This window comes from Gasterosteus aculeatus, chromosome 17 (genome assembly GCF_964276395.1).
Source record: "Gasterosteus aculeatus chromosome 17, fGasAcu3.hap1.1, whole genome shotgun sequence".
Lineage (NCBI taxonomy): Eukaryota > Metazoa > Chordata > Actinopteri > Perciformes > Gasterosteidae > Gasterosteus > Gasterosteus aculeatus.
Genome location: NC_135705.1, coordinates 11,400,154 through 11,426,810, shown reverse-complemented (window position 1 = coordinate 11,426,810; position 26,657 = coordinate 11,400,154). Strand labels below are relative to the sequence as shown.

The 26,657-nt window shown below is 41.2% G+C and overlaps 3 protein-coding genes across 3 annotated transcripts; all 3 read left to right on the top strand.

Annotated features, from left to right (window-relative positions):
- The first annotated feature begins 1,091 nt into the window (after window positions 1-1,091).
- On the top strand, window positions 1,092-7,128 carry pmela (premelanosome protein a). The gene is made up of 12 exons (XM_040204099.2): window positions 1,092-1,415; window positions 2,641-2,736; window positions 2,839-2,985; window positions 3,190-3,324; window positions 3,677-3,838; window positions 3,940-4,224; window positions 4,332-5,099; window positions 5,179-5,343; window positions 5,432-5,534; window positions 5,708-5,913; window positions 6,009-6,099; window positions 6,571-7,128. Exons 1-12 carry the CDS (start codon window positions 1,358-1,360, stop codon window positions 6,722-6,724), a joined length of 2,370 nt encoding a protein of 789 aa, XP_040060033.2. The 5' UTR covers window positions 1,092-1,357; the 3' UTR covers window positions 6,725-7,128.
- A 2,982-nt stretch (window positions 7,129-10,110) lies between these two features.
- Window positions 10,111-17,244, top strand: prph (peripherin). The gene is made up of 9 exons (XM_040204173.2): window positions 10,111-10,886; window positions 12,810-12,870; window positions 13,505-13,600; window positions 14,399-14,563; window positions 14,649-14,774; window positions 14,865-15,085; window positions 15,447-15,499; window positions 16,341-16,414; window positions 16,500-17,244. Exons 1-9 carry the CDS (start codon window positions 10,339-10,341, stop codon window positions 16,566-16,568), a joined length of 1,413 nt encoding a protein of 470 aa, XP_040060107.2. The 5' UTR covers window positions 10,111-10,338; the 3' UTR covers window positions 16,569-17,244.
- A 302-nt stretch (window positions 17,245-17,546) lies between these two features.
- On the top strand, window positions 17,547-26,269 carry timeless (timeless circadian clock). Its single transcript, XM_040204090.2, has 30 exons — window positions 17,547-17,684; window positions 18,226-18,338; window positions 18,439-18,592; window positions 18,802-18,916; window positions 19,019-19,081; window positions 19,226-19,327; window positions 19,416-19,571; window positions 19,654-19,787; window positions 19,933-20,020; window positions 20,142-20,318; window positions 20,455-20,672; window positions 20,744-20,847; window positions 20,998-21,167; window positions 21,255-21,380; window positions 21,469-21,620; window positions 21,701-21,798; window positions 21,879-21,999; window positions 22,084-22,285; window positions 22,389-22,528; window positions 22,698-22,777; window positions 22,877-23,000; window positions 23,106-23,188; window positions 23,355-23,509; window positions 23,647-23,854; window positions 24,079-24,147; window positions 24,309-24,427; window positions 24,632-24,968; window positions 25,355-25,406; window positions 25,494-25,555; window positions 25,748-26,269. Exons 2-30 carry the CDS (start codon window positions 18,257-18,259, stop codon window positions 25,870-25,872), a joined length of 3,816 nt encoding a protein of 1,271 aa, XP_040060024.2. The 5' UTR covers window positions 17,547-17,684; window positions 18,226-18,256; the 3' UTR covers window positions 25,873-26,269.
- The last annotated feature ends 388 nt before the right edge of the window (window positions 26,270-26,657 follow it).

Sequence of the window (26,657 nt, the reverse complement as noted above, 5' to 3'; positions counted from 1 at the left end):
CCACAATTGTATCTTGAATAAAGATGTTTAGTAAAATATTCTCAGTAAAATATAATTTCTAAAGGATATATTCTATATTTAATTTGATTACACTATTTTAAATTAACAAACAAATAAAATTACACAATGAGAGAAGTCATTATGAAAATGAAAAAAAATGAATCATGAAGAAAGATACAAATAAATAAAAAGTAATTTACGGGATACAAGCTATAAGCTCCCGTCAAACTTTTTTGTTAAATCGTTGGCTTCTTCTTCAGATTCACACCACTCTGCTTTAGTATTTCATGGGATGATTGCAGCTTCTATTTCCCGCTTTGTAGAAAATGAACCCAGGAAATCAGATGAATAATTTATTGTGTTGTATTGATATCTTGTTTCTGTATTCATCGATGTGTTTTCCCTTGTGTGACTTGAAAACTCTTAATTTGGCTAAATTTCTCAAATTTGTTGTATAAACCAGCCTGTATCTAAAATACCAATTTACCAATACCAATAATTTTGTGATTCTTTCGTTTTTTAATCACTTCTAGAATCAATCAGCCCATTCCTCCAAATCTATTCTTGTCCTTCTCTCAATGAAAGTTATTGCTCATAAACTGAACACGGGTGTGTCTGCGACCACAGAGAGCTGCAGCAGGATGCGGAGGAATGGCTGAGGAAATAAAAGGATGCTATTGATCCGTAGCCCACATAATGCTCTTGTGACGCCCGTGCCCACGTAGCGCTACGGTCATATGTCAAAAATGAGCATGACTCGAGCTTAGCTCACAATTCTCACCACTATCTCTGTCCTGAAGCAGGCATCACGTACACCGCTTCCATATGCCCTGTGCAGAAAGTAACCATTGATTTCACACAAGATACTGTCTTCATTGAGATTTCTCTGCCACTTTCTGTTCTTTTAAATAGTTTATGTCCACTATATCTCCCCTTTGGAGCTCTTTTGTTTAAAGTTACTGTACAAATACATGAGCTTTATTTGAGATATTGCATTTATGACTAGAAATTTAAGTTTGGAATAAATGTGAAAAGATTCAAAACATTAAGTATAAAGCATTTCTAACGCAGATGGGGTCGAAACATTTAATAAAAAACACAATAAAAATGACAAAAGCTGTTAAACTAAAAAATGTATTGTAAAAATCACCAATAGCCATCACAACAGTACTCATATTTGTTCTTACCAAAGGGGTGGTGCCAGTCTGAGACTCCCAAAGATGTCAGAGGTGAGAAGAAACCTTCTTAAAGAGAGTGAGCGGACATTTCTAAAGTCTCTGTGGGAGTGGTGTTTGGGTGCAGGACCGCCGGTTGACAATCAGGACTCAGAAAACAGAGAAAGACGACCCAATTCAGGATGAAGACTCTGGCGCTGGTGCTGCTGGGTTTGGCCTTTACATTTGCAACTGCGTCAAGTGAGTAAAACTATTTTCCCATCGGAAACCTCTTGTTTCAAAGATTTCTTTGAGCGTTTTCTTTTGCTTTTCAGTGTTTTCTGTTTCATTTGACTCAACCAAGATCTGAAAATACATATAAAAGTCGAAATGCCCTATCAACACCATTCTTCTGTTATGTTTCAGAGAAACAAATTATTTCTTTTGTTTTCTTTGTGACATAACAATTGCCACCAACACAGTTTAGTGACAGTTTAGTTGAGTTCTGTGACTTCTGTTTCCCATTAACTAAACATAGAATTGTTAGTAGGAAAAATGTGATTTGAACAAAAACATTTTCAGTGTGACGCATAACTCATTTTACCAACAGTGTAGCAACGGGGAAAGTGATTACATGTCATTTTCTTTGACTACATCAACGCACTCCATCTATCAAATACACATAGCATTTCTTTGTTTGGACTGCAAATTGATTAATCTGTCATTTCACGCTGATTACCTGATGACACAGGGAGTGTGTCTGTTAAAGAGAGTGAAGATATACAAACTTTTACATGCCCATTTTACGCGATTTCTTATGCCGATGTGCTTTCATGAATATATAAAAGCTCAAACATATATTTCAAGGTGTTCTGTGATTCAGAATTGTGTACTTATTAAGTCATTAATGGTACACAATGTGTGTGTGTGTGTGTTTTCTCACAAAAACACACACACACACACACACATCACAAGCTGAGAACCCCCTCCCCGCCCCTGAGCCGGTTGTCTGGGATCCCTCATTCCTCACACTGGGATTACTGATGCTGCTGCTCAGCTGATAGTCACATGAAAGGGATTGAGGGGGATTGCAGGTCGTGTGACTCCCACCGCCACTCCTCACCCCGACTCACCCCGCCTCGCAGACCTGCTCTCCTTTACATAAGCAATAATGTACCTATAGCCTTGATTATAGTAGGGAATTTGTGCCTCTTTTAAAAAGCCCGCACAACTTAAATTCCTCTGAAATAGGTAGGTTATTGCATACAATCAGTGATCTGACACCAAAATGAATAGCATTTTTACCACACTGACAGCAACTAAGGAATACAACCAAACTGTTATTTTGCAGGTGCAATTGAGGTTATAAATACAGAAATTCAATTTCATTTTATCCAATTGTATTATTGTTTGTGTAGCAGAATAGCGTACATTGCAAGATTAATAGCTTCTTCTTCTAAAAATGTGTTTGTGATATTTCTTCCAGAGCCTAGAAGTCAGTTTACACGTTACCGCTCATGGAACTCGCGGAAGTATCCGGTGTGGAAAGATGGTGACCCAAGATTCAGGAACTGCTGGCTTGGTGAGGACCCATTTCTTTATTTTTCAAGACAGAAATGTTACAATATTCTGTTTGGCAGTTAATCTTAACATTTTACATTGTTTTGTGCTTTTCTTTTTCCAGGTGGTGAAGTCACTTTTGATCTGAAAAACGATGCACCCACATTGACAGGAGCAAGAGCAACCTTCAATATTAATCTTAATTTCCCGCAAAACCAGACAACTCTCTCTGATGGGCAGGTGGTCTGGGCAAAAAACTGCACCGTCAATGGTAAGAAAACTGCAGGTTTCCTTCTTCAATTACCCTCAATCAACAAAACCAGTCAAAATAAAACTGACTTATGACTTATTATGTTAGGACAAAAGACAATCAACCCGTATTCCATTTAACCTGTGTCTCATATCTCATAATATCATATTGATATTTATATCATTCACATGGTAAAATTTGACCTTTGTACGGGCACTTTTTCAGGACAACAGTACCAGGAGGGTCAGGCTGTGTATCGCGACCAGGACACCCAGTCGACTGGAGTTTTCCCAGACGGTACACCGTTCACCAGGAGCCGGAATGGGAAACCCCACTACGTGTTTGTGTGGAAGGCATGGGGTAAAGATATTTAAATATGTAATATCTATCCTACATCCAAACCATCTTAATGCATGTTGCATTTGCTTGTGTTTTCTCCATTGAAATAAATAACTGATCATAAAGGGGCTGTAAAAGAACACAGGGGATGTTTTACCTCCAGGCAGGGAAGCACACTTTAGTAGAAAATATTTTGATTCTGTTGGTTTATTTCTTCCATAAAAAAATCAGTGTTTTGTTCAAATTTATCAGCATAACAGTAGCCTCTTGTGTACGATATGAAGATAGTGACACTTTGAGTATCACCCAAATGTGTGAGCTCAATTACATTGATTACCAGATGATAAATAATTTCAATGTCGCCCTATTGCAGGTCGTTACTGGCAGGTGGCGGACGGACCCTCCTCCTCCCTCACTATTGGTACAGAGAACGTCGCCCTGGGCTCCCACAACATGGAGGTTATCATCTATCACTGCCGTGGCAAAGACAAGTTCATCCCTCTCGGCTATGCCTCCACAGTTTTCACCATAACAGGTCACCTGTCAAACAATTTCTCACCTAATTTTAGGAAAGAAATATTGCTATATCTTTACAATCCTTGTCTGAAAAGGCTTCCTCTTTCACCCCGTCCTCAGACCAGATTCCCTTCACCATATCACTTGCACAAGTCAATGACTTAAACCAGGACGACCAGAACTTCATCCAGAACCGAGCCATTGCTTTCAGCATCAAGCTCCATGATCCCAGCCAGTATCTCAACAGTGCCGACATCAGCTTCAGCTGGGACTTTGGTGATAGCACTGGCACTCTGATCTCCAGAAGCCTCACCGTCACACACACATATCTGGCAGTCGGTACCTTCAATCCTCAGGTGGTTCTGATGGCGAACATCCCCAATGGCTGTGGAAACCCCACCGCTGGTTAGAATTTAAACTTATTTCATCTCTTAGACAGACATACTCTCGTATAACAACTGTATACACAAATGTGCTCAGTTGTTTTATTTAACTTTAACGTTTTCTTGCAGTTGTTCCTATTGATGCCTCTGCTGTTCCAGCAGTAGTTGTGATGGCCTCCTCCCCTGCCGCTGCCCCAGCAGCACCGACCGAGGGAGGAGATACGATTGCTCTGGACGTTCCTGCTTCTGTCGCCACTCCACTTGCTGTTTCTGTGCAGCCAGCTGAGGCGGTGGATGGAGAAGCAGTGGTTGATACGGACACTGAAGCGGTTGCCTCAGTAGCGCCTGCAGTCGTCGACGCAGCTGTTGTTACAGAGGAACAAGATCCCGCTGCTGAAGCAGATGTTGCCGCAGGTGAGGTGGCCACTTCTGCCCCGGTTGCAGTCGAAGTAGCAGCAGATGCCGTTGCTGTAGATGCAGCGGTTGCAGAGGCCGCTGCAGCTGTTGCAGGTGCTGATACAGTTGCTGAAGGTGAAACTGCAGTAGTTACAGATGCAACTGAAGAAGTTGTGCCGGTGATTGATGCTGCTGCTTCAGTTGCGCCTGTTGTGGAGGGAGAAGAAGCTGCAGTTGAGGCCGCTGTCGCTGTTGCTCCTGCAGCAGAAGTAGCCGTAGAGCAAGTGGCTGATGTTGCTGCTGCTGCTGAGGCTGTTGCGGCAACAGCTGAGGTTGCTGCCACAGATGTTGTCCAAGCTGCAACAGAAGTCCCTGCTGATAATGTTGTGGCCCTTGCTGCCACTGAGACCACAACTGTAGAAGAGGCAGTCCCAGCTGATGATACTGAGGCGGAAGTGCAAGCAACTGAGAATGAAGTTGCAGCTACTCCAGCTCCTGCAGGTGAGTGTTTACAGTAAACTAAAATCAGTGTACAATCTATAACAGAAGTAATGTAAAACAATGTAACTTATTTTTCAAGAGCAAGCAGCAGAAGCCGTTGCAGCTGAAGCTGAAGTTCAAGCAGAGGTGGAAGTAGATCCAGCACAGGTTGCCCTTGTTGTGGCTAAAAGACAAGCACCAGAGCTACCAGCTGACTGCATGGTCTACCGTTATGGCTCGCTCGCCACCTCTGTAGTTGTTGTCCGTAAGTTAATACATTTCAAACTAAACTAAATGAAAATGGTATGATTTAATTGTGGTCTAATCTTTTTTTCTACCTTTTAACCCTGCAGAGGGTATTGAAAGTGTAGAGATTGTACAGATGTCCAACGTTGTAGCAATGGCAACAGAGTTGGCTCAGAATGCGGTGGACGTCACCATCAGCTGTCAGGGAAGGTGAGCATCAACATTTGAGTCAAGATGTTTTCTTACTGTTCAGCTCATTAAAAAATGATCATCCAGTTAAACACAGAAGATATTTTATTATATGTTGTGTTTATGAAAATAACTTATCCACTTGTGATTGTTCTGATATCTACATCTGTGCATTCTCATTATCCTTCCTTCAGTCTGCCAAGTGAGGTCTGCACAGTTATTTCAGATGCTGACTGTATCACGCCGATGGAAACTGTCTGTAGTGCAGCTTTACCCTCTCCAGACTGCCAAATGATCCTTCGGCAGTTCTTCAATGACACTGGAGTATTTTGCATCAATGTCTCCTTGACCAATGATGTCAGTCTTGCTGTGACAAGTGCAAGAGTCAGTGTATCAGTAGGTGAGTGGAAGAGAAACTACACAATGACACTAAAGTCACTAAAGTACTCAGTCTTTAGAATATTCTCTCATCTGTGTGATTTGCTTCAATTTCAGCCTCCGGTGGTTCCCCAGGTGGAACTGCAGCCACAGTCCTCGGGGTTATGGTTCTCGCTTGTGTCGTCTGTTGTATTGGTTTGATGTACAGGTGAACTGCTTAATTATCAATTTTTAATTTAATGAATGTATTTTGGGTCAAAATGAATTCTGATTAAAGTCTGTCAACACTGCTTTGAGATAACATCTACATTTTAACGTGCTGACAACAATGTATAGATGCTGTTTAGCAGGTAATATTTACCCTGCCCGTGTTGGTTTAGCGTGTTAACATACTAAAACTCACTGATTAGCACTGGACAAAAGTTGATTGCAGTGATGCTTTCGCATGGTATTAAACCCAAAGCGTTGGACAAATTTACATGTTATTCAAATTATGGTCAGCTAAATAATAACAGATCTTACTAATAGGAACAAGAATTTAAGAGAAATATTGTTCTCCCCTTGTACAGCTTTCAATCTTGTTTAATCTTTAATCTTTAATCTTTTTAATAATTGTGTTGTTGATAGAGATAATGCCTTTAATGTCATGCATTATAAACTGTTTTGTGTCTGCAAACAGGCGGTTCAAGCAGTACCAGCCACTAAGGGAAGACCATGATGACACTAATGGAGGCGGCTCGGCGGTGACATCAATGCCTTTGTTGTTGTGGAACTTGCTGAGCCGACAGTCACCAGGAGAGAGTCGACCACTGCTTCAGGGGAGGGTTGTTTGAATATAATAATCGGCGAATGCAAACAACATTGACTTCAGACCCATAATATAATAGTATAACTCCTGCTCAATGTATTAAACCATTGCTAATTCATTTAACCAGCTCTGTGTACAAAATGCGCAGAAATAAAAAGGAGTCAACTGTCATAAGAATGTTGAAACATTTGTTGAAGAAAGTGATATTTATTTTGACCTACATATTTTTTATCAATTAGTACCAAGTAGATTTTTAGAAGCCAAACGTATTCTCTTATTTGTGGCCAACTTAGAATAACCCAATTGGAAAATCAATTTTAGCATATTTCAATTAAATCTTTAAATCTTAAAAAGTCATTTAAATCACTTACATCACAAAATGTTATCTTGTTTGCTACCCTGTTATTAATAAAGTGGTAACGTATCACAGTCATGCTTTTTCTTTTCTACTGCCAAGAAATAATTTCCTGTCGTTGAAATAAGAGGCCTTGTTTAATAAAATATTTACAAGCATGTTATTAATGTCTCGAATGGGGTCTCAGTAGGTATTTACATGGAGCAGAGATGTGATCAGAGGTGGTTACTTGATCACCGCAGCTGGCTGCGTTTAAAACTAATACCATCTTGTTCTCTCTCTTTCAATTAAAATGATTTGTGAAGATGTTGCAGGCTACCTTAATGCAACTGAGTTGACAAAGAGCTGCTGATGGTAACATGAAAAAGGCTGACGTCAATGCAGCAAAGTCTTTAATGAAAGAAGGCATATGGCCTGGCCTGCATGCCACAAATAGGATGTGGGGTTGTATTGACTGAAAGCAAAAGATGCCTCTTGATGTCCTTGTTTTAATAAGGCAGCCAAATATAAAAAGCAATACATACATACTGTGCACCTTTCTCAACAAAGCTATTTGGATTATCAAGTCAAAGTTGTATTTCACATGCTCCATAATGTCCTTTTGCTGTCTCTCTCCCTCTTTACTGACATACATGGATATTCCTTCCAACAGACTAGTGTAACACGGCAGCGCTCCATTACAGTAATTACACAAAGCCGTTAATCATCCTCCACCGTTAACGTGTTTCTGGGTTACATGTGCAAAGTGTTGTTCAGCCATCTGTGTTCACTTCAGAGGTGCACTGCACTGTAGCCAAGACAACACTCTGCAGCTCTGCTGCAAGGCCATCATTTTTCACTTGATGATCTCTATCTCGGACTGACAGTCCTCCCGGATCTCACCAGGCCAGCTTGTAATTCACAAAGCTCCAGATAACCAGAGAGTTCTGAGTCCTTTCTGGCCAGCGAGGCACGGAGTCTTAAGCCTCACTAATGTTTAGGCATTTGAACAAAAAATGTAGTAAACATTTCACAACTCATTTATTTCTTCTTAATGAGCATGTGAAACATTATTATATTAATCACTGTTAATCAGTAATCAGTAATAGTTTAAATCCATAATGAATACTAAACCCAAGTATATTCATAACCACACCCTATAGAGACTATAGTTTATTTGCAAACCTCTATATGTAACCTAATCATACTAGTTGACATGCGCAAGAATGGCAGAAGACAAATTTGTAGATGTTAAAATAAAAAAACAGAAAAATATCAGAATTTGTACAAATTTTGAGCCTTTGCTAATTTGTTATGTTCTTGCATAGCAATTCTGTTTTGATGCAATCACTATAATTTGCCAACCTTTGATTAATTTTTTTATCAGGGGCCACACCCAAGACATTGTCTAATCTGAAATTCGATCATAGCACAATATTTCATCCACTTTGATTCCGATGGCTAAATGCCTCTTCAGGTTTCAGACAATGCACACATACCGTGGTTCAATATGTGTAGTAGATATATTCCAACCCGTCACTGTCAAAGATGCATGATTGGATTTATGTTCCCCTCGGGAATTCTCAGAGGACCAGAAGGATCAATCGCCAATGGTAACATCTGCCTGATGGTTAGAATTACTGATGTAGTCCAGTTAAAAATCATTCCAATGTATGTGTGTGCCTGAAGTACGGAGCATGACCAGGGGAAAGAAGAGAAGGCGAGATGTGCCTTGAGCAGACAAAGCAAGATAGAGGGGGATGGAGAAAGAGGAGAGAGTTACTGATCATAGAGCGAGTTGATTAGGTTACCGAGCTAAGACTAACATGGGCCATTTATTACACAGAGAGCCAGACCACTGTAGTGAATGCCATGTAGACCCGGAGAGAGGAAAATCACATGTGTGAGCATGTGAGTGAATGACAAACTGAAGAAAAGATGACTATACTTTTATTACGGTATGCTGCATCAGGGAGACGAAACCTAAAGTTAAATTGAGTTATAAACACTGGTGAATACAGGTCAAAAAGAATACTACTGGTTAATATGTAGCACAAGGTACATGTGTTTGAAAGAGAAACAAATTTAACACTATAAACTATATTCGGTGGTGTAGAAAGCATAAATGCACAGGATTAAGGTACCAAGTATCATGGTGAGGGGACACAGGGAGAACAAAGTGACACGCCCAGTCGCCACAGCGCATGCTCAGAATTACGTCAACTTTATATGAGAGCGGTAGTCCCTCTGCAGTCCTCAATTAAAATGACTACATACCTCTCTCACACACACATAGAAGTGCACAGGAAGTCTGCACAAAGTTAAAGCTCTATCCGCCTCAGTAGTGAATGCAGAAATGTAACTGTGTAACAGAATATCAGGATTTTCAGTATAGCGTCCAGTCATTGAATTTTGCTTTGCAAAAAGATGTACATTTTATCTATATCTATTTATCTATAGTGAAATTATAGCACTTTTGGTATCTTATAAAGATACATTATAATGTCAAAAGAAAAATATATTTAAATGGGAACTATAAAGTTGTTTATTTGATTTTGAGCTATACACAAAGTTATTTGACCACTCTTACTGGTTTAGATCCTTTTTAAAGGATAGAATAACTGCAGAGTCATACTCCTGCCCCAGACGGCCAGGATAGTGTTCCATTACTGTAGAAGGAGAGAGAGACAGAAAGGAGAGAGACAGGGAGACAGGTAGACACTGGGGCGAAGATTGAAATCGATGCATCCAATTTAGATAACAACGTCACCGTTTTTTTGTGAGAAGGTAACAGAATCCTTAACACAATTGGTGAAGTTATATATGCTATATATGCTGGAATGCTGTGGAGAAACAAAAATCCAAACTAATGGTGAGTAAGTGTCATTGAGGTCAGCAATATGAGAGGTGAGGGGGGGTGGGGGTGGGGGCTGAGGAGACATCTTTTTACATATATTTATATTAAAGCACTAATGTGGAAGCTAGTCTGGCCTCCTGCCAAGTGCTCGGGTAAAGAGGGTGGGTGGGCCTGTCGAGACAGAGAGAAAGACAGAGAGAGTCTGGGTCTATCTCTGAAGGGTAGGGAGTGGCCAAAGCTTGCATGCTGATTGAGAAAGGAAGGATACATGTGGGTGGGATGAGGAGAAAAGAGGGATGGGGGGGGCATGAGCATGATGGGACAGCCAGCCTGTGTGCATAAATACCCCCAGCACTTCTCAGTCGGGTGTCCCGTAGCTTGACGAGCATCTCACAGCCTCCAGCTCTCCTTTTTTCCCTCTGCAACAGAGAACAGAGCCAGACCGACCATGAGCCACTCTTCAATGCATACCTCAACTTCCTACAGGCGTACCTTTGGTAGCCCACACTCCATCCCCATGTCCTCTTACTCCCCTGTGTCCTCCAGGATGCCCGTTTCTGGAGGGCGCTACGTGCGTTCAATGCCACCTGTGGCACCATCCCGCTCCACCACCTACCACCAGCAGCGTTCTCGCTCTGCCGCCCAGCCCCCTCGCCTCTCCTACGACAAGGTGGACTTCACCCTGTCCGAAGCCATCAACCAGGAGTTCCTAACCACCCGCAGCAACGAGAAGGCTGAGCTGCAGGAGCTCAACGACCGCTTTGCCAGCTTCATAGAGAGGGTGCGTTACCTGGAGCAGCAGAATGGTGCACTGCAGCAGGAGCTCAACCAGTTCAAGGGCCAGCAGCAGCAAGGTCAGCCCAACCGCGCCTCTGAGCTCTTCCAGGAGGAGGTGAGGGACTTGCGCCGCCAGCTGGACTCCACCGGAAAGGAGAGGGACCAGTACCTACTGGAGAGGGACAACCTGGCTGAGGAGCTGGTCCTGTACAAGCAGAGGTAAAATATGATGAGAAAAAAGATACATGAAGACATGATGTACATACATATACACACACATAGCTAGAAGATGTGTTAATGGGTGATAATAAGGGCGTAACCACGGTATAGACATTGGGTGGGGAGTCCGCTGGACGCTAGGCGTGGACCCTACGGCCGACGGAGTGGGGGGGGGGGGTCTTTTCGTGTGGTGCTGGTGCCCGCCCCGCTGAGCGGAGCAAGCGGGCGCTCAGAGAGTCCCGGTGCGTTTTATAAATTGAAAATAGATAACACATAACAACAGACCGATCCATTGACAGGGTTCATAAAAGGGGAACATATTTTACATATTTTCTGCTGTATATTGGAGGGGGGCAGATTGGTATTTTCTCAATATTGGGGGGGACACGACCCCCCCAAAGAATGAGTGGTTACGCCAATGGGTGATAATATCAAACGTTTTAAGTGAAGGACAGGGTATTAATCTTATGCAGAAAACAGAACCAGAATGAATGGCTACAGATAAAGTTGCATCAAACCATATTGTCCCAAAAAATTCACAGGTCAAACTCCTCCTCCTGATAATTCCCTGTTTTAGGTTGGTCGGTTATACATGTTGAGCCTTGTGTGTGTGCCATACTGTGTGGACAATACAATAATTAACTGCACATTGTCCACTTTAAGTTCAGTAAAGGAGGAGCGTTTGTGGGCGTTTGCAGCTTGAGTATTCCAGTGACGACATTGCTGCAGGGCGTGGCACATGTCCAGAGGGGACACCACAGAGTGGGAGCACGATAGAGGACATTGTATTACAGTTTATTTCTTTGTTTGAGTGTATATGTTCACTGTCTTGTGCACTGGCAGGATTGAACAAAAAAGAGCCTCATTACATTTGAGGCTAAATTTTAGATTTAGATTTGGTTACTCCGTTTAGATAATGCAGATGTTATGTAAAACGACGAAACACACAATTATGAAATACACATATTGAGATGAGAGCAGACTGTGTGAGGATGGATAGACCAGACACAGGGTGGGGCCGACTGAGGAGAAACAGAGAGAGAGAGGGAGAGGGGGGGGGGGGGTGGAGGAAATGAGAGGTCGGATATCAGGCGTGGTGAATATAGCGTCTGGAAAAATCAATGTGACTCAATGTCTCCATTAGGTGTATTTTCAGTGTCCCTGTGTGCGGATGGGATAGTGCCAGAGACCCCATTAGGACAAGAGGACCCCCGTAACACAACATGAATTAAAGATGAGGAAGCAGGGCCCTCAATGTACTACTTCCCCCATTTATCTACTTTATGTCCAGTCCGGACAGGACTTAAAAGGACATGACAAAGGAAACGCATCCGTCATAGAATAAGCAAATGCATGAATTGGACATTGAGATATGATTTGTGATGACTCATCATCATAGTGCCTGATGGATTGTAATTCTAAAAATATATTTCATTTTGTGCAGGGCCATCAAATTAGTTTCCACATATTCTCACTACTCAGCACATTCTACATTATAACTGCCTGTAAATGTTACGTATATTATCTGGATCCAGCAGTTTTTGTAACATCATTGTAAGCAACATCAAAACGACTAAATCACAATTTAAAATCTTTAGAAAAGAGGGTATGTGTGTCTACATAACCTTATTGAGTGTGTGCCGATGAACTTATTGAACTACAGAGAAACCCCATTAGCTGAAAGGAGCAGCTGCTGGTCCCACTGGGACCACTCCCAACCCCCTTTTGCAGGACAGTGAATTAACAAATTGATCCAGAAAGCTTTTTGCCAGCTGAGGCCCTGGTGCAACCTGAGAGAGAAAGTGTGTTCTTGGACAATTTTGACTCATTCTCCCTCCACCCTTTTGTAAAAGGGAGATGTTGGTGCCCAAAGGAAATCCGTACATTGTCTGATATATTTTGCCTCGCTCTTTTGTCCTACAGGTTGGATGAAGAGGCCCAGAAGAGGGCAGATGCTGAGAATAACCTGGTGGCTTTCCGCAAGGTAAACGTTCATCATAGTGGGCCAAGGTGACCTTGTGTCTTACACAGTGTCCTCAGGCTCAGATAACCAGTCAAAATTGATGGATTTTCTCCAAAGGAAAGGGCAGATTTCTCAAATATCATTGATCTTGACGGCTGCACAGGAAAGATACTTATTTTGCTCAACACTTCTTTATCAAAATAATTTTCCTTAGAAGTGCACACATATAAAACAAATCAACCTTACGTCTAGCTGTTGATTGGATTAACTATTTTTGTTAGTTAAGCTATCGTGCATGTCTTTGGTGTGTTGGAGGAAGCCACGCAGGCACAGGAACCAGAAAGGCCCCACCGTGCCGCCCTTACTCTTTGTTTCTGGTTTAAATAAACCAAAGTAAATTATTACCTGACATTTCCATTTTTACACAAAAAATATTTGTGCCATATTATGATTCAAAATATTCAAAACCTTCTGATGTTGTTTTATTGCCTCGGAATAGATGGAACTCATTCATTTCTGATATAATCTTTAATCTGGTATTTTAATGTATTGTCATTTTTTGTGTATTTTTATGATGATGAGATTTATCAATTCAATAAATGACATATTTGCAGTTATGAAAACATTGACCATGTTTGTCTCATATTCAAATTAGGATGTGGATGATGCCACATTGTCTCGTTTGGAGCTGGAGAGGAAGATTGAGTCCCTAATGGATGAGATTGAATTCCTAAAGAAGCTCCATGATGAAGTAAGTTCTCCCACTATATGCTAGTATTGATGTCGAGCTTCTTTCTTATAGGAGACAGCATGGAGTGGGAGTAGTATCACAGTATGGTTTCTGTTGCATCTGTTGCAAACGTACAAAGTTTATCACCCGCTCCTAGAGATGCGGCGGAGAATCATTGTCTGCACTAAAAAGCTCCAGCTCATTCTCAGCCTCTGATTTACAAGACTGTCTTTAGTTTGTGTCACTTTATTGCTAAATGATTTTATTTATTTATTTTAAGTTAACCAAATGAGTTTTGAACTTTTGACAAAGAAGCAATGTGTTATATTTAGAGCATGAACACAAAAAAGGTTTTCAGTTCAGATATGTATTGAATATTATTTTTAAATCTGAAGTGATTTGTTTTGAGACGTTGTATGTGACATTAGGCCACAATATTTGCAAGGCAAGAAGTTGCCCTCGAGGATTCCAATGGTGAGTATTTTTAAAGCTAAACTGGCTTTTGTACACCTAAATTAGCGCAGGTGATAGAGAAAATCAAATATTCCTGATCATATATATCAATATCGATATGACCATATTGGAGCGTTACTCGATTTGGATGAATAATTGAACAGTCTGGTAAGTTCATAAAACATCACATTACTTTGGTGCTGCTTTAGAAACCAGGAAAAGACACCTATGACACATTTTGGAATCCGAAATCTATGACTGCCGATGAAATGTTGATGCTTTTCCCAGAGCGTACCCTAAAGGATTTTTTTTTAAAAGGCAAGCTCTTGATATAACAGTTTTTTTGTCTTTGTCTTGCTATAAAAGGAAATCCAGGACGTACAAGTGAGTGTCCAGACGCAGCAGCTGAAGTTGGAGGTGGACAACACCGCCAGGCCTGACCTAACTGGAGCTCTGAGGGAAATCAGGGCCCAGTATGAAACCATCGCTTTAAAGAACATGCAGGAATCTGAGGAATGGCACCAGTCCAAAGTAGGCAGACAGACACACTGACAGTCACACATGGACGTACATGCAAATATTAATTAATGTGTGTTTTATCTTTTTGTTCCTTCAGTTTAATGATTTGACTGAGTCTGCAAAGCGCAACACTGATGCGCTGAGGCTCGCCAAGCAGGAGGCCAATGAGTCCAGGAGACAGATTCAGTCTCTCAACTGTGAAGTTGATGCAATGAAGAACACGGTGAGGACGCATTCCCACCCTCACCTGCCCAATTTATCTATGATCTATCATTACACACAATAACGCTGTACCTGTCATCGTGTGTATCAGAATGAAGCTCTGCTGAGGCAGATGCGTGAAATGGAAGACCAGTTTGGCAACGAGATCGGCAACTACCAGGACAACGTGGGCAGGTTAGAGGATGAGATCCGCCACCTGAAGGAGGAGATGGCTCGTCACCTTCGGGAGTACCAAGACCTCCTCAATGTCAAAATGGCTCTGGACATTGAGATTGCTACATACCGTAAACTCCTAGAGGGGGAGGAGAGCAGGTGAAAAAACATACCTAGGCTCAGGTTCAACTTTTGGCTTTTTATTTTTTTTTATGTAGTATTTTCCAACTCGCAGCTTAAAGCACCTGAACTCAAACCTAATGAGTCCACACAAGCTGCTGATGAGATGGTCCTCCAGATAATCTAGTTTTCCGACAAATAAAACCAACAAACATGCAAGCCAGATGTATATATACTATATACTGTATATATATATATATATATATATATATATATATATATATATATATATATATATATATATATATAATAGCAACTCTATGCAATTCTGACTTCAAGAAAATGACTTTTTATTAGAAATGGGTTCATAACACGCAACTTTTATATTCCCTGTTTATAGGATTACTGGTCCTATCCTCAATATGGGCATGAGCAGTCACCATGGCCACCAAGGTAAGCTATAGTTCTCTTTTTTCACAATAAAATCTAAAGATTTGAATCGCTTTTACCTTTCAAATAGGGCATTGCGAAGTATCTGCGCGTGTCTGGTAGAGGTTTCCCTGTTATAATTTTCTTTGAGCATTATCTGTGATTGGCTGGCGGCCTGTCCAGGGTGTACCCTGTCTCTCGCCCGAAGTTGGCTGGGATAGACTCCAGCCCCCCCGCGACCCTGTATGCAGGATAAGCGGTTTGACGATGGATTGATGGATTATCTTGAATATGACTCTGCAGTATTTATGTAACAAACCTTTGGGTTTATATCTATTCCTTAATGTTTGATCATTTCAGCTGGTCTGTCAGCTCAGTAAGGGCCTCCGTTGGTATGGAGAAGAAGTCAAAGGCTCAAATCCATTTTGGAGCAAATTTGCTTTTATTGTTGCTAATGGCAACCAAACTAAATAGAGCCATGATCCAAATGAGAATTGATTTGAAATTGCAAATTGAATTGTACATTTTTTCAAATCATTAAACTAATTTTAAGATCATTGATTGAATGTTATTTTATAAAATGCACTTTGGAAATCATGTAGACAAAGATAAATAAGCTTCAATGATGTGTGGAGCTATTGATCTTTTGTCCTGTCGGGGTCACATTCAAAATATATTCGAGAAAATTGTGTCATATTTTTATTTTCAAGGAAAACCGAAATAACATCTTTCACTTAGCTGTTCTCCTCAGCTTCTCAAGCTTATCAATAACAATTCCTGATAATTCTACTTTCTTTAAAAACATAATTCAGAAAAACAAAACTTTTATTTTGTTAAAGCAGAGCATTAATCTGACTTTTAACAGATTATGACCACGCGCCAAGCAGCATGGGCAAGAGGACTGTGGTGATCAAGACTGTTGAGACTAGAGATGGAGAGGTACAAGGATTTATACAAAGATATTGATACAAATGGCTCGTAACATGTGAAAATGAATCTGAACAAATCTGTTTTTTTCCACCAGGTGGTGAAGGAATCCAGGAGGGAGAAGGACAGAGAGTCTGCTCGCGAAGACGAGGGTGATGAAGAGTAGAAAATTGGAGATTGGAAAATGTAAAGGCCTTTGCCATGAGAACAAAAAAAAACATGTAAGAAAAACAGAAAAAAAAAACTCCAAATCGGACATATATAGTCCTCATTCTCACTAGTTATGTGTTAAATCCTCCAGCAGAGGCTTGAATTGAATGAATGAATCCCTTTAGACGGTGTCACTTTGGTGCTATTTAAGCCACCCAACTTTTGCTAAACACATGTGTGTCATCTGTTCGGCTCAGCAAAGCCATTTTACTAACCTACCACTTGAGGCCTTAGTTTACAGTGCAATCCCGTGAAATCCTGACAAGACAACACGTTTGTAGCAGAGTATCAAACTACAGGTTGGACTAGAAAGATTGAATGGAGGATTTTAGTAGTTTGTGTTCTAGGTAGGACTTACTAATAAAACTGCTGCCCATTGGTCAATACACTTTAAAAGATAGACTGCTAATACATTGACCTATTTCCATTTGTTTTGAAGCTTTGCTATCTTCTCCAAACCAAAAAATAACCAGACATAAGTTATTAATAACAGGTAAAACACTGGAAAATGTTGACATCAAAAATATGACACCAACTGAAAATAATTCTGCTGAATGTGCTTTACAATGCTGTGTGTATCTGCCACTATCGATAAATGAATATGTAATTGAAAATAAACTGCAGCAAATGTGCTTTGTCTGTTCATTTAACCCATCATGAATAACAGTAGTTCTTTTTGTCTTGTCAGTATCGAAAAGACTGAAAATTAGTCAATATCCCTTTAAACTCATGTGATTTATGGAGCTTGTTGTCTCCGTGACAACACAACATGGATACTCATTACATTGAACAAAGAACAAAGAACCAAACATCATTTAAAATTACTTCTCATCTTGTGAGGAAAGAGCCTCAAAGGAGCAAATTAAAGAGTAAAAAGTATGGACCTGAAAGGCTACTGCCTGAAATACCAAACCGAGGGCACGTTCATACCCTCAAACATTCTACTTCCGCTTCCGGTGTCATCGCTCTTGGCGGGAGACTTTGCTCAGACAACAAACAGAAAATCCTTAACTTTATACACTAGTGGCTTTTGAACGCGGAACCCGTCAAGTAGCAGCGGTGAAACGATCTGGTAAACCGATCCCCGTCATCATACTGTTATTTTTTTATTTAAGTGACTGCGGCTCAGGCTGCAGTAAACTGAAGCGTTAATTACTGTTGCAGACTACGTATTCTTAGCGATGTGTGGAGCCATTTTATGCAGCTAATTCTACCCCTCCACTAGCATAACGTTTAATATCATAGGGGACATTTTAATGACGCTAAAAATGCTATAAAACTATAAGTAGCCTAACTTTAGTAGCCCAATAAAAAACATTCAGTTCACTCAAGTTCAAGTCAACCAGTTAATAAACAAACCATGGAAAAAGTATTATTATATTATATTAGGTAATATAGGTAATATTCCCTTTTCAAAGTCATAGATCAACCAGGTCAAGATGTTCTCACTGGCTGTATATTATCTGTATACAACACAATGTGTAAATACAGTTAATATAAAGGTTCACGCGCATCAAATGTTCACAGTAAAGGCCGATGTTTGAGTTGATGTGTTGGTCTTTTAGTTTCCTACTGTACTCTGGGACTGAACAGACTGAACTTTTCCCCTTTAGGCTGTCTGATGGTAAAGAAAAGTCCTCCAGGATGAATTGTGAGCTTTTGGCAACGTGCAGTGCTCTCGGCTATCTGGAGGGAGACACCTATCACAAGGAAGCGGATTGCTTGGGTGAGTATTTATTCATGTTCTCTATCGTCAGAGGAAACGTTGACAAACTTGTTAATATCACTCCCGTCATCCTCTAACTATTCTTTATCTCGGGTTGTAGAGAGTGTAAAAGACCTGATCAGGTTTTTACGGCATGAAGATGACACCCGTGATATCCGCCAGCAGCTGGGTGCAGGCCAGATTGTACAGAATGACCTTCTTCCTATTATCATTCAGCATGGACAGGACAAGGCCTTATTCGATGCCTGCATCAGGTAGAATTACATTATGTAACTTATATTTCTATGTTGAAATGTGTGCTCATGGTTATTTCCACATTCAACTAATTTGTTGATATTGTCTTATAAAATGGAATATTGATATATATGTCTTTGCCCTACTGTTGCCAAGTATTGTTTTATTAAATATTGTTGTTATATTGGCTTGACTGTTGCTTACTTCACTTGACTTTTTTTTTTGTCAGACTCATGGTTAACCTCACTCAGCCTGCCATGCTTTGCTTTGGTAAAGTCCCCGATGATCCGGTGTTTAGACATCACTTTTTGCTAGTGACATCTCATCTACAAGCGTATAAAGAGGTACATTCACCGTGGTATAACATTTCAGTATTATAACTAATTAATGTTTTTACTAGATTGTATGCTAATAAGTACTTCTTTTGTCCTCTGCTTCAATTTCAGGAATTTGCCGGTGAAGCGGTGTTTGGCATTTTAAGTGAGACATTATACACACTTCTACAGCTAGTGAGTGTTTAATCAATTGAACAAAAATCAACATGTTTTTTCCTGCACCTGTTACACCTGCTACAGTATAGCAGTGAAATGGTTCTCCTTATTCACGTGTTTTTTTTTCTCCAATTGATTCAAAATCACTTTCTTCTCTTTCAGGACTGGGAGCAGAGACAGGAGGAGGATAATCTGCTCATAGAAAGGATCCTGCTGCTGGTCAGAAATGTGCTTCATGTACCTGCAGATCCCTGTGAAGAGAAGGTCTGACAAATATACATACTGATAAATACAGTATTACGGACATAATCCTTCATCGCGCCTCATTCCCTGATTTCTGTCCTTCCGTTAGAAAGTGGACGATGATGCCAGCATCCATGATAGGCTGCTCTGGGCCATTCACATGAGTGGTTTCGATGACCTAATCAAGTTCCTTGCTTCGGCCCAGAGTGAGCAGCAATGGAGTATGCATGTGTTGGAAATAATCTCCCTCATGTTCAGAGACCAGGTGAGACCGCAGGAAAGCCAATGGTGGCACACGTATAGATTTCCAACTGTTCTGCGTTTGAGCTCTTCTTCCTTCCATTCAGACGCCGGAAGGTTTGGTGAGCGCCGGTCATGCTCGCTCAGCTGAGGAGAAGCACAGAGACACTCTGGAGCTGGAGGCACTGAGGCAGAAGGAGCTTGCAACAAAACGCTCCCGCACATTGCAAAGAGGAACCAGGTACGATCAGACCCAGAAAATCTCATAGAAGCTATGCATATTATTTGAAGAGAGGCTTATTTGGCTTATTTGAAAAACTGCATCTTTAAGAAAATATGTATATGTTCTATTTGTGGGTTTTTTTGCATCGATGTTATTCTCTCAGACACTCTCGCTTCGGAGGGTCCTATGTTGTTGAAGGTCTCAAGTCGATTGGGGACAGAGATGTGATTTATCACAGAAATGTTCATCATGTGAGTATTGAACTCCTGTATCTCACCTCTGTTAACATGCAATGTTGCTGCATTGAGGCAAGCGCATATATATATATATATATATATATATACCTATTAAATACACTTTTTTTTTTTCTAGTTCAAAAACTATACTCATGACACGGGGAAAGCAGTGAGACGTGTTCCCAAAAGGAATCGTCAGGCCCGGGAATGTAAGGACCAACGCCGCTCTGCATTAAATGTTCGACTCTTCCTGCGGGAGTTTTGTGTGGACTTCTTGGAGAACTGCTACAATCGCCTCATGTACCTTGTCAAAGTAAGCTTCTTGAACAATAATGACTGTCTCCTGGTTCTTGTATAGTAAAATACAAAAGATTTATATTTCCTAAAATAATTTAAAGTTTTATACGTTATAAACGCAACACTTTGTATATCTTGGTCTCCACAAATAGGAGAGTCTAATTCGAGAGCAGACTCAGCAACATGATGAGACGTACTACCTCTGGGCACTTAGCTTTTTCATGGCTTTCAACCGTGGCAACGGCTTCCGTGCTGACTTAGTTTCTGAAACCATGTCCATCCGTGCCTTCCATTACATTGAGCGCAACATCACCAACTACTATGAGATGATGCTAACCGACCGCAAAGAGGCCACGTCCTGGTCCCGCAGGTGAGATCACGAGGAAGCATGCTAATAGGAAAATGTGAAATTTCAGTTTTGACATTATTGTTCTTTTGCAGGATGCACCTGGCTCTAAAGGCCTATCAGGAGCTGCTGCTCACCGTAAACGAGATGGACCGCTCACAGGACGAAAGCATCCGACAAAGCTCTAGCGTTATTAAAAGTAAGATGCAAACAGATCTTAATAACTTTGAGTTAATTCTTTAACTATATGAATTCTGTACATTGTTCTAAATCTTGTTCCACAACTCGTATAACATTTTAATCCAACTGTAGTCCTGATTGCCTCATTTCTTTGCCTTCGCTTTTTTAGGCAACATATTTTATCTGATGGAATACAGGGAGATTTTCCTGACCCTGCTGAGGAAGTACGATGAAACCCGACAGCCTCACTCTTACCTCATAGATTTGGTGGAGTCCACTCATCTATTCTTGCGCATGTTAGAGCGCTTCTGCAAAGGTCGCAGGAGCTTGATGGTTCAGGTAAGTTCTTGAGCTAAATTTGTAATGTAATTCATTCTCGTACTTTCCGTGTACACATGTCAACATCTAGCTTGGTTTACTTTCCAGAAAAAGAAGGTGAGGCGGAGAAGGTCTCGCGGTAAAAAAAAGCCCTCTTCTCCAGAAACTAGTCCAGAGGCCCTTGTAGAGACCTGGAAGATTGTGGAGGAAGAGTTGAGGGCTTCAGCCTTCCAGGTCAGTGTGAGAATCCGCCCCACCCCAACCGGTCATGATCATGATCTCTTCCAACACTGAATACAACCTTTCTGTCTTCTGTGTGCAGTTGTCCGAATCTTTAACTGAGAACACCGTGCCATTCGATGCCACCTCTGAAACTCCCCTTGAGGATCAAAAGACTGAGGCCATGGTGCGGGTGCAGGATGCCCTGCTGAGTCGACTGGCCCCGGAGGCCCTCGGGTTGCTGCGTGCAGCCAGGTCAGGGAGACCTTTGACTCCTCAGACTAATCGCACATTTGTATTCATTGCGGTGTTCACCATCTTCTTATCGTCCTCAGAGAGGTGTGGCCGGAGGGAGACGTGTTTGGTTCTGCTGATGTGGAACCCGAGGAGGAGCTGGAACTCCTTAAGCAGATCCTGCATGCCAACCTGCCAAGTATGTTTTGTTTTATTTTGTTTTTTTAAATTTGTATTTACTAGATTATTTTGTATCACAGATTATATGCATGGTTTTAGGGTCTTCACCTCCTGAGCCTGCAGAGGAGGAAGATGAGGATGCAGCAGAGTTAGAAGAGGATGAGTTGGAGTCGGTCCAGATCTCTGAAAAAGAGTTCAACTTTCTCGACTTCATCAAGCGGTGAGGAAAGCGCTGTTAAAAGTAACCGTCTGCCACTCTTGTGACTTTCCTAATGGTGCCTGTTTCTCTTCTTACCCATCACAGGTTTTCCAACCCCAGTGTTGTACGTCCGTACCTCCACTTATTGAAATCATATTCAAAGAACACTCCTCACACCAACCACTGCATCGCTCGCATGCTGCACCGCTTGGCTGTTGATCTTAAAATGGAGGCCCAGATTTTCCAGCTTTCAGTCTTCAACCTGTTCAACAAGATCCTGAGTGACCCCGCTGCAGCTGCTTATAAGGTTCACTAATGACATGAGAAAATGTTCTGTGTATCTTTGTATGCGATACAAGGGGAAGTGTATATGACACACGGGAGCTTACTTTTGTTTCTCTCCTTCACAGGAACTGGTGACCTTTGCCAAGTTTGTGCTGAATCGTTTTTTTTCTCTGGCGGCTCAAAACAACAAGGCATATGTGGAACTGTTGTTCTGGAAAAACGTGGGAGCTGTACGTGAGATGACTGAGGGCTACGGCATTGACAGGTTGGTGCATGTTCTTGTGTGTCCACCGTTGTGTAAAGCTGATTGTTGCAGGTGCACATCGGTTAGATTTTACGACATTGATTTAAACCTTCACATAAAATTAACTATGAAATGGCAAACATATCAACTCTGCTATTTTAAATTTTGCATCTCGTCCTAAATATGTTAGAGAGGAAACGAAGCCGTCGTGGACCGAAGTGGAGGAAGAGGAGTTGCGCAACCTTTACGAGGAGCACCGTCATTCCGAAGGTGTGGTTTTCTTTAGAATTTGTAATTATAGGTTACAGGAAATATTTGCATACCATATACCACGGTGTGGATTTTGCAATCGTCTGTTCTTGTGTTTAGAGCCAGATATAGTGGAGACTCTGCTGCCATTACTCAGCAACAGCAACCGCACTCGCCGCCATGTAGTGATGCAGCTGGTGCATATGGGTCTGGTGGAAAATGCTAAAGCACTAAAGAAACCAAAGTACGTTCTCCAGACGAACCGAGTGATATGCCAATGTTAACGTAGTGAATCATATATTGCATGCTTGGTGCTATACATTGGAAATTGTTGTTTTGTCTTCTGTAGGAAAGGCACCCAGATTGTTCTTTGGACTGAGGAGCAGGAGGAGGAGCTGCAGATGCTCTACGAGGAGTACAAAGACTCTGATGGTACTGGACACCCGAGTTTCATACTGTAGGACGTTGGATGAAAATGAAGTAGCTTTTCAGTTCACGTCTCCCCTCAGCACCAGTCCTAGTGCAACCACGCTCTCGGGGATGTTAATGCACGCTTCTTGTGGCGACCCCCTTTAGTGATGAAACTGTATTTTCTCAGATGTGCTGGGTAATCTCTTGAAGAAGCTCACAGCCAAGCGGTCCCGTGCACGTGTGGTGGACAAGCTGCTCAGTATGGGCTTGGTGTCTGAGAGACGACAACTTTATAAAAAGAGAAGTCGCAGCGCTCATGGGAAGAGCTCTGGAAAAGCAATGGTAAAATGACTTTAGATAACTTCTTATTGCTGATTCACAAAGCAGATAGAATTTCATCCTTTACAAAAATCACTCTTGACCGGATAAGGAAGTGTAACAATAAATAGTTGCTTTAAAAGAAGCTCCTTTTCTTTCAGACTGAAGAAGAACTAACACAAGGCTTACTAGATGATTTTGGTGACCGAGATGAGGAAGAGGACGAATCTGAAGAAGAGAGTGAGGAAGAGAAAGACGAAGCGCAAGAAAGTGAGACACAGCATGTAACAAGGAGGAGCCGGAGCCTTCCCTCCACAGAGGAGAGGGGACCTGATGTAGGCAGTACAGTGTATGCTTTACAGCAGGAAGGTGAGACAAAGGCCTTTTGTGCAGATGGTCAAATGAGAAATGTTTACCATAATGATCGCTGATATTATATATGGATATATTATATATATTTTAGACTTTGATGGATATTACAATGGCGATGGCATGGCTGTATATTTGTAAAGTGTTAAGCTCTTGTTTGGAAAGTATATCTCTCCTTCTTGCACTCTTAGGATTAGTTTCATGCTGTTTTCTTTTAATAATAGGCCTGTCTGGACCTTTGCTGTGGCTACAAAATAGTCTATACAAAACAGCCATGTACCGAGATGACGATGGTAAGTGAAACTGTCCCAAAAAAAAGTATCCAAATATCTCTTGTACTGTTTCCTTATTCTATTTCAAGTGGGTTTGGCTTTCTGTGAATGTGTAATGTGAAAAATGTAAGTATTTATTGTGGTTTGGTCTGTTGATTAAATTGTTACAATCTGTTCTCCAGGATTTTCCCAGGATGTGCCATTTGTTCCTTTCGGCGAGGAAAATGCAGACGCCATGGAAAACAAGACCTTCCGGAGGCTGTTGCGCAAACTGGGACTTCGACCACCTGCAAATGAACAGGTGTGGTTTTCGTGTGTGATATTTCACCACTTCAGCCTGTTCTAATTCCGTTTGTGCTTCCATTTAAGACTTTCTTTAAGTTTCTCCATTTGATTGCAAAATCATCTAAAAAGATTAAAAAAAACTCTATTCCAACAAAATACTGTACAGCAGATATTTTACGTCTAAATTCATTTGAGTTCGTTTTTACTTCTCTGTAACCAGGAAACCTTTTGGAGAATCCCAGCAGAGATCAGCGACTCCCAGCTCAAAAGTGCAGCTGCAGCCCTACGACCGAGAGACGAAGAACCTAAAGGAGCCGAGGAGCAAGACAGCTCCAGGAGTCCCATCGGAGAATCCCAGGGGGAGGATGAGGAGGAGAACAATGAGAAGGAGAATGAGAATGAGAGGAAGAAGGAGGAGAGGAAGAAGGAGGAGAGGAAGAAGGAGGAGAGGAAGAAGGAGAAGGAAGAGGGAGAAGTCTCAGGTGAACATCGAGTTCAGGCTCTGAGAGCTGTGCGGCTCAAACGGCAGAGGAAACGTCACACCTCGGAACATACAGGTACGCGTGGGAGCTTCAGAGTATGCAACTTGTCTCAGATGACAGCCGTTCAGTGCTGAATTACAGGTCTACAAGGCTAGCCTGCTTGGGCTACGTTGACTACCAAAAATTTCATTTTACATTATTTTTAAATGTCAAATAAATGTCTGGTTTTAATTTGCTAAGAATATAAGATAAATCCACTGCAAAGTTCTCCGCGAAGTAATTGTGGTATTTTAAAAATCTCAAATGTATCGAATTGTCAGAAAATATAAAGGACAGTTTCAGCTAATAATAAATTCCTTTGGTAAAGCAGCTTTAAAGACGAGTGCGAGACGTGAAACGATTAGATGAGTCATGGATTGAGAGGACTTAAATATTCAGCTTTTCTTTTCTTTCTTTTTTAGCTCCTGTGTCAGATTTCACTCCTTCTGAGGAAACGGACAATAATCTTGAGAGGTGAGTTATCTGTTTTTTCTTAAACCACAAATCTGAAAAATGTCTACTTTTAGTTCTGAACACGGCTTAATCTATTCCCCCACACAGGTCCCGGGAGAAGGCATCAAACAAAAGAAGCAGGTTGTTGGATGACGAAAATGAGGAGAATGGTATTTACTGTAGAATATCAAATTAGAATTTTAATGCTTGTATTCATAAATAAGAGGCCACTCTCAATACGTATTAAGGCACCGTAATAGCATGTTGTCTCTCTTTATTTGCTAAAGAGATTTGCGCTACGTCAGTCTGGGAACCATAGTGATCCTCTGATAATATTGGTGTTGAACTTACTGTTTTTACAGGGAATGACTCCACCATGGCGACTGCTATGGAAACCAACGACGGCCCAGATTCAGACAGGGAGGATATCTCTGCCCCTGTAAAGCGTAGACGGAAGTTGGTGTTAATTGATGAAGATGAGGATTAGTGACTTTGTAATGGACTGTAAAAGGCAGGGGAGTCATAAAAGGCCTTTGCTTTGCTCGGAGGTGGATGCACCCCTCTGGATGGTCTGTAGTCTAGAGAGCAAATTTTTTATATATTAGTTGTGGGAAGTAAGTTCTGTTTTTATTTTTTGTTCATTGTTCCTTTTAATCTTTGTGTGTGTGTGTGTGTGTGTGTGTGTGTGTGTGTGTGCGTGTGTGTGTGCGTGTGCGTGTGCGTGCATTGTACAGGTATTGCTGTCAGAGAAAGAATTGTATCACAGAATTTCATTTATAACTTTGAGCTGAAGGTTAATAGTCTCATTGTTTTAGTACCTTTTTGGTTCTCAGAGTAACATGTATGTCTCCTTAATAATAATTAATAAAAAGCAATAATGTCAACTTATTGTCCCATAGGCTGCTTTTGTTGTCACTACATCATTTTGAACAGTAGAGGGCACTTAATGTTAATCCATTCATTTAGTTTGTAAATTACTTCAAGTACTATTTGGATGTATGTATGTAGAATATCTTAATTGAACTTTTGAATACATTGTACATTAATTTCTTTTGTGAGCAGCACGCTTCCTCAGTATTTTATCTCTTGTGAGCGAGAGGCCCAGTGGGAATGATGACTGGTTACAATCTCAATCCGTCCATGTGTCGGTTTTATATTTGTGCAGAGACGACATGAACGGATGTATTTTGACTGAGCTTTCTAGATAGAGGATCCTGTATGTGAGCAGTTGCTGCCTATATTCATCCATGTTTTGCAGCTGTGTCGGAGGTG